Source organism: Trachinotus anak, unplaced genomic scaffold (assembly GCF_046630095.1).
Source record: "Trachinotus anak isolate AG129_WGS33_773 ecotype Australia unplaced genomic scaffold, CSIRO_AGI_Tana_v1 ptg000002l, whole genome shotgun sequence".
NCBI lineage: Eukaryota > Metazoa > Chordata > Actinopteri > Carangiformes > Carangidae > Trachinotus > Trachinotus anak.
The window spans coordinates 2835276-2856110 of NW_027273853.1; the positions used below are offsets into that span (position 1 = coordinate 2835276).

Here is a 20835-nt window from a genome sequence, read left to right on the forward strand (position 1 = left end):
TTTTTTTTTCTTTTTCATGTGTGTGAATGTGTTGTATATGAGGAATAGGCACAGTCTTGCAACTCTTCGTTTCTCGGAGGTAGCACCTCATTTTCCCAATGACAGACTTTGAAAAGCTGGACTCTGACCCTAAAAACTGAAGCCAAAGAGCACAAGAGCGAGGACTGAAGTGTTCAGCATGTTCAACACGTCTGTTTGGAGAGCTACATCTGGGATAAGATCGGAGAAGAACTGGAACGTGACCTGCTGTATCCAGCCTTCGTTGCATGAGGGGCAGGAGAGGAGAAGAGGAAGGCTCTGAGGGTCGTAGGGGAATTTGGGGGGGGGGTTCAGGGTTTCCTCATGACACAGACACTGTATATGGAAACTGAGAGACCATGGATGAAAGACAGGGTGAGGGATAAAGGCAGAGAGAGTAAAGGGTCCCAATATAGCCACAATATAGTGGGTCCTTGCATGTCCTCTGATCACATCGGTAAAAACAAGGTCCTTGGAACATTGGTGACAGAAGTAAGGGGAGCGATGACGTCCATAAAGATTTTTCACTTAGAAAAAAAGCAATGCTGACACTGACTAGACAGTTCCTTCTTGGTGATGACATCACTACAGGGGTTGGTGATGATGTCTGAAGCCGACGCAGGCTCCTCCTCCTCTGATGTAAAATTTGTCAGAGTTGTTCTGGCTACATCAGGTGATGTCAGAGTTCCTCGTCGAATGATGATGATGATGATGGAGATGACATCACCAAGCAATTTAAGTTATGTATCTGAGCCTGTGTGCAATGTGTGCATATGTTAATGTGTGTGTCTGGTTATGGATGAGGGGTGTGTGAGTGTGGTTGATCACCAGGCCTCTGTGTACCGAACATCAACGTCTTTCAAGTTGGGCAGTTTGGCCTACAGAAAAAAACAGACACAGACAAGTGGAAACTTCATCAACACCTTGAAACATGGACTCACTACCAGCTGACAAAAACATGCTTAAAAATAGGTTTTCCTCTCAACTTGAGTCAGATTCATATGAATTACCTATCTTAACACAAAGACTGGCAGCAGGGGGACAAGGTGACCACCCAAGATGTTGGGATGATTTATATGATTGTGTCAGTTAGCTACAGTGGGCCTGAGAGATCACCAGTGTGCAACTTCTGAAAACACAAATAAATAGACAGAAAACATCTTCATCAGTTTGACGACAAATGTGCTGAAAATACACACAAGACAACGGAAATGTTTCCTGGGGACACAAAAAGTGATGAACCTGGTTGGGACACAGTCGTTGTTTAAAACTTTTGAAGTTTGAAGCATTGAAAAACAAATGCACATGGATGTATTGTAACACATGTACATCCATGCAAGTGCGTCCCAGCCAGGTTCATCACTTTTTTGTGTCCCCTGGAAACATTTCCTTTGTGCTGTGAGTATTTGAAGTCTGTTTGTGTATTTGGTTGTGTTTCAGTACATGTGCTGTCAAATTGATGAAGACGTTTTCTGCATTAGTTTGTGTTTTGTCTCTTTGCATGTGTTTTCTTAAGCTGCAGTGTATTGAGCTCTCAGGGCCACTGTAGTTAGCAGGCTAATGTATCCAAGAGGCATCTGACATGCTGCATGCAGTCATGCACACAGCTCTGGTTTGTCAAGAAATAGTTCCAACACCGGTATAACATCCTTCTCATCCGACTCTGGGTACGTCTGCTAATAAGGGAATTTCACAAAGCACTGAACAGCTCTGTTTTCTTTTTACAGGTCTGTGATTTCAAAATAGTTTCCTCATAATTTCAAAGTTGAGAGAACTGTGTAATCTGCTCATTTTATAGGGATTATAGGGATGTCCCTGTCCCACTGTGGGGTAGCAAAACAAGCTGTAAACACTGATTGATTATCACATAATAAAGCGCTGACATGTGAACAAGCAATGGCTCATTTAAACATCCAGCTTCTCTGCTGGGGTGTTTCTGACTGCCTAACAAACCTTTGTTTTCTCTGTGTGTTTTCTCAATTTCTGAGAAAAACATCCTGTTTTTAGCTGCTACATTCTAAGCTCTGTTCACCAGCCTGTTTTAAAAGTGTCTGTCTGCCGTCTGCTGGTTGGGCAGGTAACATGCAGTGAGTTCATCAGAGCTTTTCACTGAGAACGGCTTCCTGCTGGAAACAGGGTCGATGAGAGCAGTGACACCGTGAAACTGCAAAACCAAAACAATGAGCTGAGAGACACTAAAACAGGAACTGCACAGGGATCCTTCTCTGTGTGTGCGCCACTGTAAGTGACAACTTACACACAGTCACTGAATCTGATGTTAAAAATACAAATAATGAAATATAAATATATAATAAAAATATTGATTGGTTCCCCTTTCAGTCAATATTGATCATGTTTCATGATTGGAAAGTGAATGGTGTATAAACCTCACATCTCTGCATGTTCAGCTGACAAAAACACTCTGGTTTTCACTTACAATTAATTGGGATTAATTAACTGGAATTGTACCAACTGTCTCTAGTTTTCTGTAATGAGAACCACAACTGTGTGAACAGTTCTTTTCAGGAAATTGGCAATTATTGGGAAATCATTCAGAAGTTACAGACCCATAAAAAGCTGAGGTCAAAGTCCTGAAGGTCCAAAAGTTTTCTACAAACTCGAGATCACAGTGTGAACATTGAGTCCCCTTCACTAGTTAATGTGTGTAAATTCACCTGACAGCAAAACATAAAGGCGGGTTTAAAAATGTGAATGCAGGTTGCATCATTTCTGGGGTGTCGGTGGAAGGAAATATGCGTTTCAAACTCAACATCCATTTTCAAATAAATCCTGTAATCCTATTTGCAGTTGGTCTTGCAGTTATTACCTTGAGGTCCTCATATGTGTCAGCTGTGAGCTTGGTGCTGTTCATGTTCAGACTGCACAGACTCTTCATGGCTGAAACAGGCAGACGGTTACAATCAGCTGCAGTTAACTGAAACCTCGACACATGTGACACGATAAGTCTGAGCTTATCTGGCTTCTTTTTTTTTTGTCACAATAACACTTCCAGTCATCACTCACTCTCATTAAGCTCAGTTTCTGCAGAATAAAACAGCTTTTTCTAGAGTAATATGATTGATGTTGTGTGTGTTTTTTTCCTTACAGCTGAGAGCCAGCAGACCAGCATCGGTGACTGGAGTCTCACACAGGTTCAGAACCTGAAGACAGGCCAGATGCTCAGACAGCAACCTCAACCCTGCGTCCCCAAACTGAAGGGTGAAGAAAGACAGAGTCAGACAAAGGCTGTACGTTCAGAATTACAGACATTATTCATCTACTGGATCACTGGTCATTATTTGTGTCTTAGTGTGGCTGGCTGTGGTCCAGTATTGGTGTTGCTTTGTGGTGTGTGTTTCTACCTGTGTGGACCAGAGGTTGAGCTGTTTGAGCGACGGCAGCTTGATGAGCTGCTCAGCACAGGCACTGGTGACGTTGGTGAAGGCCAGACTCAGGTTCTCCAAATTCCCAAAAGAACCTGAACTCAACAGGCGGGCCAGGTCCGCATCCTAAGGCACAGTGAAGAAAAACATTCAATACTGAAACAGTGAGAGTATCTCTGATGCATGTCAGGACAGACACAGTAAAAACTGTTTTTGTGTGTGTGTCAGCTAAGGCGTCAGCGTAATCTCACCGTGGACTTCGAGGGCAGAGTCAGTCGGGTGGGGCCTCCTTTTCTTTGCTGAGGAGAAGACAAAAAGACAAAAAAAAGATGGCGTCTGAGCTGAAGGCCTTGCAGGAAGCTTTTCAGACAGTAGATGGTGTGAGTGAGCAGCTGCCTTCATGTCATACTAAGGAAACGGACATGAGCATTCTAACCTTTTTCAAATAGAATAACAGCATGTTTTAAACATGGTGCCACAGGTATTATCCCTGACTGTGTGAGCACACATCTGTGTCTGGAGAGACAAATTCAATCAGGCCAAAGAAGAACAGAAACAGTTTTGTTTGAATTGATGGACACGTCGAAACGGTTGATTCTTTATTTTCTTACTTCACATAAATGTTTTTGAAAAGGGTTTTTTTTTTTGGGAGAGGATATTTTAACAGCACAGATATAAATTAATCATTTATTTAACCACTATTTTCAAGAAATTAGCTCATAAATCTAAGTCTTTTCAAAACGTATTTATTATCATTATTGTTGTATTTACTGTAAATGCCAAAAAACACAACTATGACAACTATTGCATTTTGATTTAAGTGTAGTTTCTGTCACATACACATGGACACAGAAACACTGTGATGGTGCATCTTCAACACCAGCGTCTCCTCCCTGCTCTCACTGAGTGTAGAGAATAAAGACTGTGCTGGACAGACTGGTGGAGTAAATACAAGACATCCTGCAGACGGCTGCTTAACATTTAGATGTCTGCATGTGCTTTGTGTGAAATGTATGAGTTGTGTTTGTTTATGCTTGAGTGTGAGCAGAAGCCACGTTCAGCGGTCGCTTCCTTCGACTACCTCCATGTGTAAATGGAATAGTGAGCTCTGCAGGCTGGAGTGGAGTGGCTGTGACTCAGTGTGTGAAGCATCCAGACTGAGCTGAGAGGCCAGTTACTGTCACTGGTCTGATCTTTACTGTTCCAGCGTTTCAGGACCAGACGAATGCCGGGAATTTTCACACTCCAGCGCCGGAGTTTACTGAGGAGCGTGTGACAAAGAAGAATTATCCAGTTAGCTGTGGTCCCTCTGGATGTAAGAGGCGCGAAGGAGGGGGATACAGACGGGCTGTGAGTGTGCCAACGAGGCCTGAGTGCAAGAACATTTGTACAGTATCTCACTGCAGCAGCGGGTGAAGCTGAGAGGACACGAACTCGTGTTGATGTGGTCACAACACTCTTCATCTGTCACTGAAATGACTGATCAGAGAAGATACTGGCAGCACTAAACCTGCACACACTGCTTTATGATTTTGTTTGCTTTTTAAAAAAAATCTTGAAAATAAAACTGTGACAACAGGAGATTTGTGTGTGTGTGTGTGTGTGTGTGTGTGTGTGTGTGTGTGTGTGTGTGTGTGTGTGTGTGTGTGGGAAACCTAAAGGTAGTCTACAAGCAGACAGGCGGTTCTTGTGCGTACTGTGAAATATAACTGAATACTGGGACACTCTGTGCAACTGTGCACAGATATGAACCTTTGTTGAATGAAAAAAGCTAAAATGCTAAAAGCTTCTACAGGTGTTTATTATTGTATTTATTATCGCTTCGATCTCACATACAGTTCAGCTCTGTGAAAGAAACCAGCTGGTACATCTGTTGTTTGTTAGCTGTGATGATGATGATGGTCTTAAAATAAAACCAAAGCTTGAAACTGCAACAAACTCTGTACTTGTGGAGATGGTTCAGTTTACATGTCAGATGGGAGCAGTTCAGGGTTCGGTGACTTTTTCATGGACGCTACAGCATGTGGACAGGAGGATTGTGGGTATCAAACACTAATGACCCTTGTATCTTCTTTTATCCAGAGCTGATGACTCTGGGGCCTTTAACAGTGTCTGTCAGCGGCATGTTGAGACTGTGGATTGACCGAGGTCCAACTACGTCACAAGCATCACTAAGGAAACGAGACTGTGTGTGTGATGAGAAACCAGTGGCTGATATTTCTGCAGCGGCCTTCACTCCGCCAGGCTGAGCCCAACTGAAGTGTGGCAGGAGCTGGAACAAGACGTCCAGATTTCTAGTACTCTGTGTGTGTGTGTGTGTGTGTGTTGCAGCAGTAACTCACCAGCTCTTTGAGTTCTCTCTGTCGGTCGCAGAGCTGCTCGTACATGCGGAGGCCGACCTGGGTGCTCTCCAGGGTGGAGATGATCTGAAGCTGGGTGTCTTTGTTGTCAATGATGTTGTACTCCAGCATCAGACAAAGGATCTGCGCGCGCACACACACACACACACACAGTGTAAGGGGGGCACTGCACTGACTTTATATGTTACACACACTTCTCATCCTGCTGCATCACCTCTTCTGTGGCTGTGGAGGAGTTCTGTGTGATAAAATAACCCTGGTGAAGTCATAGTGATGTCATCATTGAGCTTGAAGATTGGGAAAGCTTGCATTATGGGAAATGTAAGGTCCAGCATTTTTGTGGCTTGACTCCATTAGGGACACGTAGTCTGGCCTCTGCTGCTTTGATTTTGACCAGTTCTTTAAAACATGTCTCCCCTTGTGAAACTGAGTAGTTAGAATACTTTTAATTAAGCCCATTTAACCTCAATTTAATCAGCTGTAAATACTGCAGGCAGAGCTGCTACAGTTATTCAACTGATCAACAGAAAATTAATCAAAAACTATTTTGTCATTTAAGTTATTTTCTGAACAAAACTGCCAAAAATTCACTTGTATAAGTCTGAAGAAAAGATTTTCAGTTGGATGCCTATTTTCTGACATTTTATAAACCACACAAGTTGTTTATTGATTGAAAAAATAGATTCATTGATCATGAAAATAATTGTTAGCACAGCCCTAAACAGCAGTACTGTTTCTATTGTTGCTTCTTCTATCACTGCCTCAAAAATATGCAAGTAAACAAGACTTTATTCTATAAGCAGTATTAACAATAAATATCTTCACATGTGAGAAAACAAATGGCTTCACACGATGATACAAAATTATAACCTAAACTATCACATTTAATGCACCAAGAGAAATGATTAAGAATAGAAAAGCTTGATTTAGAAACATGGACGAACCTCCACCATGGTCTGGTTTCCACGCAGGGCCAGTAGCATGCAGGGCCCCAGCTTGTTCTCAGCCAGAGAGAGGAGGAACTTCTTGGTCTTGTAGCAGGAGCCCATCAGGATATGAACCTGCAGGAGAGGAAGAGGAGGGCAGGGCCAGGTTTTAGCAACCACAACCACGCATTAATGGTTCAGGCTGATGTGTGTGTGTGTGTGTGTGTGTGTGTCTGTGTGTATACTCACCATACTGGCAAACAGCTCTCCATCATCATCACAGGCCACACCTCCAGGACTGTAGAGCTGGAACCAGCCGTCTTTACCTGAACGCACACTGAGAAGGCAGGAATGAACCTGGAAAACACACAAACACACACATACACATACAGATGATATTTCTGTTGATCAAGCTCAGGAAAAATCTCCTCTAAAACACTCCTCCTAAGCTCTCGAGCTGCTGAAACAGTGGTAAACATGCACAAACACACACTCACCTCCTGCCTCGGGTCCTCCGCAAACCTCTGAATAACATATTTCAGTTCCCTATTTAGACAGAGAAACATTGAGGCACAAACGTCAGGTTGTTTTCAAACTGGACTCTAACAAAGTCTGTGAGGAACCGATTAGGATGTGGAAGTTACTTACTTTGTGAATTTGGCGTGTGCGAGGGCCCTGAGAGGGAGGACAAAGAGAGATGTGAGAATTATGATCAAGAAGATGTGTTTGTGTGAGGGAACATTGAATTGAATATTTGCTTTTCTAAAAGCGGTTGAGATGCTGCAGCTAGAATTCTAACTAACTTTGACCGGATCACACCAATGTTATCTTCCCTTCACTGGCTCCCTGTCCAGATTGGATCAGACTTTAAGGTGCCTTCAATGACATACAGAGTACATGGACTTGCTCCTTCATACCCGTCTGATCTTCTTAAACCTGTCTGTCTCCAGTGTTAAAAAAGATGTCTGCAGAGCCTTTTCATATCGGATCTCTGCTCTGGAAAAACCTCCCTGCTGACATCAGACTGTCCGACTCTGTTGAGGCCTTCACATCCAAACTTAAAACTCATCTTTGTTGTTGTGCCTGTTACCATTCTATCACCAGTGGGTCGGCCTCAGTCTCAATAAATCAGTTAAACCGTAACCGTAACAGCATGTACAGTATATATAAGCATTGTCCTGCTGCCGAGATTATTGTAAACCATCTGAAAATCACTGCATCATTCTGTCTGTTTATTCTCTGTAGCACGAGTACCGGGGCTGTGTGCCCCTCTCTCCTCCTGCTCTCTGCACGTCTTCCTGCCTCTGCAGCTGCAAACCACCTACTTCCACCATGATCCTGCTCAACACCTGCTGCTGAACTTATTTAAAAAAATTATGATAGTAATAATGATGATAATTTTTTTGTTTTGGTTCATTTTTGCCTTTATTAGATGGAACAGTGGAGAGGGAGAGGAAATGGGACAGAGGGAAGGGGAAGGACATGAAGCAAAGGTGTCGGCTAGGAGTTGAATCGTGGACTCGCCTGTTAAGAGCATTTGCACCCATTTGGTATGTGCCCTAACCATTCAGTTACCAGGTCTCCCATCATTATTATTATTATTATTAGTAGTATAGTCATTTTTATTATTATTATTGTCGAGGTTTCTGCCTTTGAAAAGGGAACTTTTTTTGCCACTGTCGTTTGTTCACAGTGGGAATTGTTCCGTCTCTGTAAGTAATATAACAAGTGTGGTTTAGACCTGCTCTGTTTGAAAAGTGCCTTCAGATAACTTCTGTTATGACTTGTTGTTTATCTAAGCGTTCAGTTTATCATGTTTTGGCCCCTTCATGCTGCCTCTTACAGTGATGTTAGGCTGATGACACAGCAGCACAATGTTACTTCACAGTGATGGATACAGTCAACATGTTCAGAGACGTTTCAGAGGGAGTACACAGCTCATTATGACATTTTCAGCACGTGTACACAAGACGTCAGCACGTGAACTTCCAGGGATTGTTTGTTACTAAAGACGACATGTTAATGATCCCTGTGGAGAATCAGCACAATATGTCTTGGTGGCAGTTGTAAGAGTTAGTGGCTGTGATGATACTGGATGTAAATAAATCAACAGTTCAATTCTAAACTCTTCAGAAATTACAAAACGCTCAATAATACATTTTATTAAATCATTTCCTTGAAATTCTTCTGTCATTTCCTACATCAACTTATTCCAAAAACCTAATGGAGATTATGTGGTGTAAAATATTTCCATGGTTGTATCACACTATTAAATTAAAATTAAAGCTGAACTCGAGTAGTTCAACCTGCCATTTTTGGTGTTTCTGGAAACTTTAGTATCTCCACTGGGATTTTAAAACACATTTTTTCGAGTTTAAACAAAGTTCAGCTTCTCAAAATGTGTTTGTGATGATAAAGAAAAGGATGAGGAAGTTTAAAAGGAGAAGTTCAGCCTAAAGATTTATACTGTTTGAGTTTCTACATGAGAAATATGCACATCCAGATCCAGCTGATGTTTTTTTAAAAACAGAAATTCTGCAGTTTATTAATTTAAGTTTGATAATTTGGAAAAAAAAGCTTATTTTCTTAGATAAGAAGACACAGTCTAGCATGTAGCCCCAGTGAAATGGCAAACTATCTTTTTACACTGTTTTTCTACTGGATTAAGCAAACAAGATATAATGTGTTAATTAGTGTTCTGCATGTGTGTGCATGAAGTTATGTGAGCATGTCAGTGTCTGTCTCCACACACTGATGTGACTCATTATATCCTCAGCGACAGGGTGCTCGGGAGTATTGTTGCTTTTCCTAATGATGCCGGAAGACATTGACAAGGCAACAGTGGCGCAGGTGAGGAACAGGTGCGTCCCAGTGTTGGTAAAAACAACAAGCTGTCCACTGATCTATGCTAACAAAGCTCTGGATCAGCCAGCCAATTAGAAATGAGGCCCGGGGCTGCTTAGGGCCAATTACAATGGGCTCTCTGGGGACAGAAATGCCGCCCCTCCAGTTCTTGACCCCTGGGAGGTGTGGTGAGGCTCACCTACGTCGGCAGCCGGGCCCCACTAGGACCCCGTTAGAAACATCCCCAGAGACAGTGAAAAGAAAGAGTGCAGGAAAATGAGAGAGGTGGGAGATGGAAGGAGGGTGGGGGTGCAGGGGGTTGTGGATAGCGTTGTGGTTATGGCTGCACTGGTGTTTTTGGACTGGGACCAAAAGTGCTCTGATCTGCATCTACAGTCTCAGGAGGCACAAAAACAACTAATGCTGGTGCACAACTATTACAGCTCCTACAGCTTCTGTTACAGTTACAGTTACAGTACATTTCCCTCCACCAAATGAAAAAATCTCACTCTGATTCTGTCTCTTTTGCTTTTTTATTTTCTTCCATATTTCTCACATAACTACAGTGAGTGTGTGTTGGGTTCTGAGCACTGCTGAGACACAGGTGACCTGCACAAAACACTGTGTCTCACCGCATCCTGTGTCGACACAGACGGAGAACTGACGCGGCTGCTGTTCTGCTACTGTGCTGCTTTCACTACACAGGCTGTGCAGAAACTGTGCACCTCAATGAGAATACTGCACGTTCACAGGAAAAGTTAAAGGTCCCATATCTTATACTTCTCCAGTGTTTCATTTGAAGTGTTGATATCCATACTAAGATATATTTATGGTTTTGAAAACAAAAAAACCATCTCAGTGTAGTTTTACATCTCTTCTCTCAGTCTTCTCTCCGGAGCTAGAGTCCCTCTTCTGATTGGTTGACTGTTTTTTTGAGTGAATTAATAAAAATACAGCAGATTTCAGGTAAACACACAGAGAAACCAAATCCTGCAAGGTTGGATGGTGGGTTGAGGTGGGCGGGGCTTGGGGCGTGGCTGAGAGCAGTGACTGCTTTGTTGTGACATCACAAAGTTCCAGAAGTTCTGACGGCTGGTTTTAAGGCTCAGTTTCTGAATACAGGCTGTGTGCATTTCTCTGTGGACTGAGGCTTTGACACTTTCACAGTATTAATATAGAACCTAGACCTGCTTTATAATCACAAACACATGGACATCTACTTTTATACTATATGGGACCTTTGAAAGACTGACAAGAGCTGAGGCCTCAATACTGGCAGAACTGACAACAGGTGTATGTTTGGTTTTACAAGTCAGGTCTTTCATCAAGGAAGGAAAAAAAAAACAAACGCTATTTCAGTTCCACTATGGTGGAAAGTAACTAAGTACATTTACTCAAGTGCTTATACTTCAGTACAATTTTGAGGTACCTGTACTTACTGGGATATTATGTCTAAATACATGTATGCATTAAACAGCTGTTTGTGTGCTACCTCTAAAGTGTAACTATGGTATGCAGACAACAGTGGCTGCAGATAAGTGTATTTTCATAAACTCCGCTCCTCTGTTATGATGTCTGGACAGTCAAAGGACGAGGGGTATCAAAGAGCAGAAGCTTTTTTAGTAGATGAATTGTTGTCCTGTGAGGCATCGCTGCAGCAGATCACCATCCATATGTGTGGTTCTGCAGGGGTTTTACACCAGATGTTGACAGAGCCTGGGTTCGGGGGAGTCGGGGATCGAGCCCCCCTTAGATTACTAAATAAAGTAATTAAATTTAGCGCTACCTAAAGTATAATTGTGGCCTGAAGTGTGTGCATGTGTGTGTGTGTAAATACTTACTCTTTTGGGAAGGGGATGGGCTGCAGCAGGCTGGCCAGAGCAGGTCTCCAGTCATCATAGTCTGACCTGACAGATTCAGACAGTCATGAGAAGAAACAGAGAGAAAACAGATATGAGGAGAGTCTCTGTAACGACGTACAGAGGAGGATGTAACCTGGATAAGCGTGAGTGCAGGACAAAGAGACACAGGAGCAGCTGAAACATGAGCAGCACTGAGATGACGCAAACCTGCAGCATCGACTTTACAGACCCTGGAGCAGCCTCGCATTACTTTGAGTTAAGTAACAACGGCTTTGTTACAGACACACAGAAACTGTCGCTTTTTAGGCCATCCTGTGTGGTTAATGTACCTACACACACACACGTAACTGTTGCTCTACTTTCACACTGTGTAATCAGCACCACGGCTCAGACACTCATTCATTCAGGCTGTTTAACCCATATACACTGATCAGTTCTTCAGAAACACACACACACACACACACACACACACACACACACACACACACACACACACTTCACAAATTAGGACACTTCCTGGGTTGTTGATTTGAAATTTATGTGAGACTAACACAGATTCATAGAGACACAGACGTTTATTAAAAAGTTATATAAAAACCATTTTAATCACAATCAGAGTTAAGTTTCAGTAGTTTTCTGTCTGACTTGTATGTCTGTATGTGTCTGTGTGTGTGTACAAGTAAATGACTGCACCATATTTTTGTTCATTGGTTCCACTGTTTAGTGGCAGAACTGGCCATAGTTCAAATTCATGTGGGCAGCTGAAATCAATCCTCTTACCTCTTAATTGCAAACAAAAGAGCCCCGAAGACGTGAAGCTGAGAATCTTCCTGTGTCAGAGAGGTGAGCTGACACTTCACACTGAGCTAACTGTGAACTCATGCAGACAGGTGAGCTCACTGCCCATGATGGGGAACCTGCAGTTCCTCTAATGACCACTAGAGTCTGGCTCCAACAGTGAGTCAGTCCCCATAGACTCCCATGTTCAAATGTCCAACTTTACAGCAGAAATAAACATGTTTACAGCCTGGTGCAAAAACTGGTTTGGTCTCTAGAGCTAATTTCCTCCTTCATGACAACTGTATGGGCTTACTTTTATAGAACTCACCCACATTTTCTTAAGGACTAAAGTTATGGACAATTGAGGGCGTGGCCTCTTTGAGTGACAGGTGGGTGAGTGCATGCTCGCCACAAACCGACATGCAACAAAGTCTCAGCTCCACACACGCCCCAACTCTTTGCCCATTTTTGTATTAGCTGGGAGTTAGGGGCGGAGTCAGGGACTGCCAAGATGGCGACGGCAGAGCAGCCCACTCCGAGCTTCAAAACCTCTTATCAGAAACCTGTGGGTGATGTCACAGAGCCACCGTCCATCTTTATTTAGAGCCTTTGTTTTTAACCCAGGCTGCTGATGATGTCGATGATTTGATGATCTGGGTTAGCCTCTTACTGCTGCTTTGTTTCTAAACACTCAAAATGCCCATGAACTAGTATCATGACACTGAGTGAATCTGTTTTCTGGGCTGAGCTGCATTCTCAGCTGTTTCAACAGGAAACATCACTGACCTGATCTCACACAAACCTGTGATCCAACAGTGAATATTTATTAATGCAGGATGCTTGTCAAAGCTGTGTCAAAGCATTTATGACTATTATACTGTAAATTATGCCCTCACTCGATGTTACTGTAGGATCCCTATTTTACACCTTTCTATCATGTGTGACCTATATTCAGTTAATTAAAGGTACAGTCTGACAGTTTGTTTGCTGTTAAACACAGAGTCAGATGAAACCATTGATGTTATATCATGTTTGAGGGTCCAGCTCACAGGTTATTTCCCGCTGAATACGGGAAATTGTCACCCCTCCTCCTGTATAGCACCATGAGTTGATGCTGATAACGATCTTCTTATCTGACTCTGAGAAAACAAGTGTTGGACTGTACCTTTAACACTCAGCAGTGACAGTTTTATGTGTGAACTCACAGCATCTTGAGGATGAGAGCGAAGCAGCCCAGCACCCGGTCCGCCTGTGCTGGCAGCTGGATGGACAGGGTGTTGACGGCTGGGCTGACCAGCAGACAGTCAATGAGGTTGGGTTCGCTGTCGCCCCCTGACGGCCCGCCCTTCCGCCTGGCGTTGGCCGAGTTGTTTCGCTCCAGCTCCACCAGGATCTCGCTGGAATTGACGATGGAGGGAGGAGGGGAGAGGGGCAGGGAGGGTGTCGGGGAGGAGATGGGGATGGAGGGGGTAGGGTTTGAGGGGGTAGGGGGAAGCGGCTCAGGAGGACTGGGGCTGGCGGAGAGCGGGAGGAGGGTGGCAGGAGGTGGCGTAGGAGGCTCTGGGCGCAGCAGGCGCAGTGGCATCGGGGGTTTGCGGTCATTCTGTTGCTGGCAGCCGTTTCTGATCTCCTTCAGGCTGGGGGAGTTGTCCCGACTGCAGGAAGGGACAGGGGGAGAGGTGACTGGACCGCAAACTTACTGCACAGCAGTAGAGTCAATTAAAGTATATAAGAGGCCTAAAAATAACAAAGTGTGATGACAGAAGGGAAAGAAAAGAGAGGTGAGGGCCGGGAGAGACGGCTACCACAGCGATGGCTCCTCTGTGAGCCGGAGTTTTGGAAAAATGATCTAAGAAGTGTTCCTCTCTGGGGTGAAGAAGGCTAAGGAGATGACGCTAATGAGTTAAGATTAGAAGCTGATGCTACACATCTGCAGTCAACAAAAAAGTCCCATGAAAGACACTAGAAAGAAACATTTAAACATTTAAGTAGAAATCACTGGAATGACGTCAGTTTGAAAGCAAACAGATTTTTTTTTTCATTTCTATAATGGACCATGACAGATAAATGAAAATATGGAATGGTTCCCATCAAATATTTCACACTCTTCTGCATAATATCTGACGATGTCATCATTAATTCACTTTGTATGACATTTTTAGTTGTACTACTGCTGTTTTTGAGCTGTATTGAATGTTTTACAGACTGTTCAGATATAACATGGGTTATTTGTTTTTGTTGTTATTTGCACTTTTTCACCAGGATGGACTTGGTGCTTGGTTGCAGTGCTTGCAGCTTCTGTGCATTGAAAATAGTTTTTCTATATCTGAATGATTGATGGAGGCCCTTCACCCCATGACCAATGAACAGTAATTGATACATAGCAAGACTAAATGTAAAGATTATATCTGTGAAAAGCAGTAAAGTTTGGAAATTGGATTCTGAAGCAAATGGTGTGTAAATACAATCAAAAAAAGAAAAAAAAAGAAAAGAAATAAAACTGACCAGGCCTCATATGCAACTTCAGGGTGCCCTTCTTAATAAACATTATCACATTATGTCTTTATTGTATTTACTGACTAACTTTCATATATTTGCTTGTGTGCTTGTTTTACACTGTAGATGCATTTTTAAATAAATGTTGGGACATTGCTAATAAGTTTAGGGCTATAACTGGCATCATGTGGTCTGACGGTACAGTTATGATCTGCTTTCCCGGTAATATCAGCAAATTGCTGTTTGTACTGTTTCCTTCATATTAGTCCTACAAGATGTGGGAAATTGCAGATCGTGTGTTTGTCCAATCGATGAAAAAATGGACAGAGGCAAACAAAAGAATGAACACAACAGCTGAATAAACAGGATTTCAATGTCACTTGTAAGTCGCTTTGGATAAAAGCATCTGGCAAATGAGTAAATGAAATAACATGACCAGGGTGCGTGGAACGAATCACCCTTAAAAACACTGAGCTTCTTTCTCGCACCTCCCATAGATTTTTACAGAACTATCTGGAGCTCTAGTAACAACAGGGCAGTGAGCCAATCAGAAGAGAGGCTCTGAGTCTCTCCTCTGATTGGCTGACTGTTTTCTGAGTGATCAGATAAAAGTAAAGCAGATTTCAGGTAAACACTCAGAGAAACCAAATCCTGCAAGTTTGGATAGTGGGTCCAGGTGGGCGGGGCTTAGGGTATGGCTGAGGGCGCTGACTGATTTGTTGTGACATCACAAACTTGCAGAAGTCCTGACGGCTGGTTTTAAGGCTCAGTTTCTGAATACAGGCTGTGTGCATTTCTCTGTGGACTGAGGCTTTGATACTTTCACAGTATTAATATAGAACCTAGACCTGCTTTATAATCAAAAAACACATGGACATCTACCTTTATACAATACAGGACCTTTAATGCACTCAGATAGCCACTTTATAAACAAGCAGCATAGCTCTCCTTGCTGCTGTTGATTCTTCAGGCTCAACAGATCTGAGCTGCTCAGACAAACAAGATGTCTGGACATGAGTGGAAAGGTAAGGAGAAGCAAAAAACTAACAAGAGGGAAGCCAAGAGAAGAGTGTGTGTGTGTGTGTGTGTGTGTGTGTGTGTGTGTGTGTGTGTGTGTATAACTGACCTGTTGATGAACTCCTCATAACAGGAATAAATGGCGGCGAGGCAAACTGCCACCAGGTTTGGCAGGACACGTGGGTGAGGGCACTGCCCTGTTGGCCCATGCATGCTGCAACACACACACACAGGTACAGGTTAGATACAAGGTCCCAGCTATTTACTGAAGGCTGTCACTGCACAGAATCAGCTCTGTACACCTCATGTGTTTTATGTTTGTGAAATTTTCATTTTAATAGTCTAGAGGCTTTTCAGCCCTGAGTACAATAAAGTTTCGATACAAACTTAGTAAAAATGTAAGTCTGTAGAGCGAAATACCAGCAGTCATGTCTAAATCTAATCAGACGGGGATTTAGAGTTTTATAGGCTCTGCTGACAGGTGATAGTTTCTCACCTGTGGACAAACTTTTTGACGACCTCCATCCCGGCGTTCAGCTCATTGAGAGCCAGGATGTACTCCTGAGTGAAGAGACGCAGTCGAGGGCACTTCCCAAAATCCTGCCCAAGAGACACACAAAAAAAGCATAGTTAAAAATATATAAATCGAAGCAAAGTGCATCAGAGAAAAGAGGATTTAGAGAGTTACAGCCAGAAATGTTGAAGTTTTTCCACTATTTTTTTTAGTTTAATGTAGATTTAATCAAAACAACTAGAAGACTGTTATAACCACTGTAAGACATTTAAGTGACATTTTATCCTGCTTCTGTCACTTTGTTGAATGATACACATTAATGCAGTTTATGAAAAACTTACTGAGAACACACTAAGTGAAATATTTCATCTGCAAAAATGATCCTTATGTAATTTCTTTCAGAAGAACACATTTATTTTTTCATGTCTTTTTTTCTTTGGGGTAATTTATTCTTTTTTTAAATTGACAGTTGAAATTGGAGAGATGACAGGAAATGAGAAGAATGTTGCACTTTATAATTCTTCGGCCACTGAGCTGCTCCTGGAAAGAATTTATAACTTCTGATCTCATTATTGATTTTGCTTATTGATCTGCTTCCAGCTCCTTCATCAATCACTTTAATTGCTGGGTAGGACGCAACACATACACGTTTTATACTGTTAGTTTAGTTTTACTGTTTAAACTCTATTGAGCAAGAACTTAAAGAAAAGAAAAGAGATCACAGCTCACACAGTAAAACATGAACCTGACAACAGGAACTAAAAAAGTTTCAGTTAACTCGGCCCCGTCTGATCACAGACAGACACAGGTGAAGGTTTTAGATCAGTTTCATCAGACATACTGGATGTATTTCTTCTTCTACAAGATTGTAGATTTTGCACATGAACAACAAAAAACATGAGACTGCATGGACCAGACAGGCCTCACCCCTACTACTCTAAGAGATGTTTTTAAACAACAGCTGAAAACTTATTTATTTTACTTGGCTTTTAATTAATTCTCTCATATTTTACCATTCTTACTGGGTTTTGTTTTTATTTTCATTTACATTATTTTATTATCTACTGTCTTTCTATGTCTAATTTCATTGTCATTCTATTCATCCTTATTTTATTGTAATATTTCATTTCTTATTGTAAATTATTTTTATTAAATTATTATTATTTATTGTAATCTTGTGTTAAAAGTGCTCCATTAATAAAGTTATTATCATTATTACCATTATTATCATTATCATTATTATACTACTGAGGGCCCTGGGTGGCTCCTGAACGGTGCCTTTCTCACCATGTTATGTTTGAGGATTCTCTGGACCACTGGAGTGAACACTTCGATCACGACCATTGAACGCGGACGCTCCCGACAGTGCTGCAACACAAAAGGATAACCATCAACAGGAAGCACCTTTAAATATACGCACAACTATTTAAATTCACCACACACGCTCAGCTTATGACTGCAGCACATGATCTTACCTTACAGAAGAACTCACACAGGTCAGGTGGTGGGTGGTTGTTTTCCAGAAGAGGAGCAATGGCCTTAACAAACAAACAAACACACACACACACACACACACACACACACACACACACACACACACACACACACACGAATATTTCCATATCCTATCTCTTATTTACCCAGGCTGGGAGCCAGCAGTATAGATCTGGGCTGTCAGGTGAAGTTGCCTTGTAAAAACGGCTCACAGGTGAAATACACCAGCATCACAGCCTCTCTGAGCATCGAGCTCCTCTGTTCTGCACAGACTCGGCCATATGGGCATCGACCGCATCAATCAAAACCACAGAAATACACAGGAGTAACATGTGGAGGATCTATATTTCTCTTCAGTTTAAGGATCAAAACAACACGAGGCCGGACTCCAGGGTGTTAATTATTAACTCCAGCCTGACAACAAATATCAGTTTATAGTAACGTGAACTTCACACTCACCACAATGATGTTCTCATGATCCTGAGTGCTTAGGTTAGAGTTCTGTGGGGAAGAAGGAGGAGAAGAAGAAGAAAACAAAAAGTTTAGATTTCTTTGGGTTTTTCTTAAAATGTCAAACTGTTCCTTGAATGGTTTTGGTGACTTCCTGACCTTTCTTCAGGTAAATGTCACAACATACCATGAATGAAGGATTGAGATGAACTGCCCTAAAAATCTTGTTCTCCAGATGTAAGATCTTTGGTGCAAAACCCAGTAAAAATTACATCATCATCATTTTATCATCTTTTCATATTTTTTTCAGGGAAAGGAACTCACCGCTCCAACTGAAATCATGACTCATATCACAATCGCAATATCTGCCAAAATATCGCAATATGATTTTTTTTTTTAAACCCCAAATGTTTGAATTTTAAATGAATGAAAAATAAAACAAATATGAAAATAAAACTAAGATAATGAAAATTATTATTAAACAAATAAATATTTATTTATTATTTTTTACATAATAAAAAAATCATATTAATAATGTTACTGAAATGTATGTGTTGTTTATTTGTCTATATAAATTTCTTATTTCAAAATGCTCTTTTTCAAACATCATTTCATTTGACAGTGTCATAAAGGGATTATTATTATTACATTTCTACTTGCCACCTATCAATGCCTCCTGAGAAAAGAAGATTAAAAAAATTTTAAATGAAAATATTAACCTCTGGGAACAATTTTGCTAAACATTTCAGCAGTGAAGTAGAAATGAACCAAGGTCAATCAAAAATTTGTAATAATGAGGTTGAGCTTTAATTATTCAATATCTTTTTATTATTCTGCTTATAATTATGCTTTGGGCCTCTTTTACTCATTTAGACTATTTACTTAAGTATTTTACTTGAAGCTAATTAATAATAATTATTATTTGCTTTCCACCACTGAATATTTTTTTTCCTGCTATTGTCATAATTACAAAATAAAAGAAACTGATGACAGACTATTAGGATTAGGTTTAGTTTGGGGAACATACTAATATTAGGCATAAAGAGGAAATGGTAGGGGCTAGGGTCACATATACGTGTGTGTGTGTGTGTGTACCTCAGCCAGCAGGGTGGAGATGATGTGCAGCGGGGCCTGATGGATGGACTCGTCCTGCAGTGGGGAGGTCAGAGCCATGTCCACCAGCGCTCTGATCTCCTTCAGCACCACGTCCCAGCGACTCGGGTTGTTCAGGACCTTGCGGTACTTGTAGATCTTTTTCTGCAGGAAACACAGAGCCGTGCCCCCCTGGTCACTACCTAGCAGGCATTTCCAAAATCTTTATGTTCTACAGCAGCTGGCTGTGATGTGCTGTGAAACCAGCCATCCTGTGTCTCACCATATCTCTTATGCTTGTTGGGTTGGCATGGAAACTTTTCAATTCAACACGGTGCAGTGAAAACACACAAACAGGAAATGTTTATGAAGAATCAGAGCTGCATAAAGTAAAGCACCTATCACGACGCCAGTGCTTTCTATGTGGCAGCTTTTCATTACTGCTCGAGAAACAATGCTGAGTGAGGAGGAAATTAAACACAGAAGGAAAATATTTTTTGATCACAGGAAGTAACTGTGAGCTCCATCACTCTGAACCACGACCGACACACATCTTTGCTTTGCTTTATTTAGCTCAGTGAGTGCAGCGCGGCTCAGGTAACGACAGCTTTGGAAATCTGATCCTCATAAATGTCAGTAAAGTGCTATAAAGTTGTGTTTGTTGGTAATACAAGCAGCATCAGCATGATGCTTTGATGGATCTGATGAAACAAATTAATTAAAAGTTAAAGACAAACTGTAACCTTACCTTCCACTGCAGGGAGTGAAACCACTGGTCTCTTAAGTAGCTGTTTGCAGCCTGTAGCAATGTACACACGTACACACACACACACACACACACACACACACACACACACACACACACACACACACACACACACACACACACACACACACACCACAGAATTTGTTAAGTGTGATTTCACATTATAGATTGTTGTACAGTGATTTATACAGGTCAACCTCACAAATACAGCCCCCTCCCCCTCAAACTACACCCAGTTACTCACACTGATAATTTCACTTACAAACGGCCCCTTGTATCTGCTGTGAAGATTTAACATCAGTAATCGATAAAGAAAATATGCAGTTACGTGATGCAAAGCAGAAAAACAAGTCTTTAACTGCTTGTCAAAGAACCGACTGTCCTCTTCCCCTCAGCTCTTGGGCTGTTTTGTTGTATTTTGGCTCATTGTTCTGTTTTTACAGGCTGAAACTTCACTGTCTGACTCTCACCGCTACCATAAACCTCATTTTAAAACAAGTCTCTAGGACAGCCTTCTTCCACCTTCCACCAGAAACATCCTGTATCTAAAAGAAGCTGAAAAACTAGTTCATGCATCTGCTACCTCTACACTGGACTGCTGTAATTCTTTATTGTCAGGCTGACCCAGTAACTCAGTGAAAGGGCTCCAGCTGATTCCTGTGTTGGCTTCTCTGCACTGGCTCCAACACAGAATTCAAAATCCTTCTCCTTACTTTCAAAGCCTTCAGTGACCAAGCTCCATCTTATCTTGTGGAGCTCATAGCACCTCATTATCCTAACAGAACTCTCTGCTCTCTAAACGCAGGTCTACTTGTGGTTCCCAGAGTTTGTAA

General features: G+C 41.8%; 1 protein-coding gene across 1 annotated transcript in view; it reads right to left on the reverse strand.

The window, feature by feature from the left end:
* Positions 1-20835, reverse strand: part of cmip (c-Maf inducing protein) — a 52742-nt gene continuing 31907 nt past the window's right edge. The window contains exons 3-21 of the mRNA XM_071490198.1: positions 19985-20035; positions 19240-19401; positions 18154-18195; positions 17676-17738; positions 17488-17568; positions 16183-16286; positions 15796-15900; positions 13379-13828; positions 11373-11438; positions 7336-7362; positions 7185-7233; positions 6937-7044; positions 6706-6822; positions 5744-5884; positions 3653-3700; positions 3381-3527; positions 3125-3230; positions 2846-2916; positions 1-896 (exon numbers count right to left, since the gene is read on the reverse strand). Coding sequence (XP_071346299.1) covers positions 843-896; positions 2846-2916; positions 3125-3230; positions 3381-3527; positions 3653-3700; positions 5744-5884; positions 6706-6822; positions 6937-7044; positions 7185-7233; positions 7336-7362; positions 11373-11438; positions 13379-13828; positions 15796-15900; positions 16183-16286; positions 17488-17568; positions 17676-17738; positions 18154-18195; positions 19240-19401; positions 19985-20035 — 1992 coding nt within the window. The 3' untranslated portion in view covers positions 1-842. The remainder of the gene's footprint in view (positions 897-2845; positions 2917-3124; positions 3231-3380; positions 3528-3652; positions 3701-5743; positions 5885-6705; positions 6823-6936; positions 7045-7184; positions 7234-7335; positions 7363-11372; positions 11439-13378; positions 13829-15795; positions 15901-16182; positions 16287-17487; positions 17569-17675; positions 17739-18153; positions 18196-19239; positions 19402-19984; positions 20036-20835) is intronic.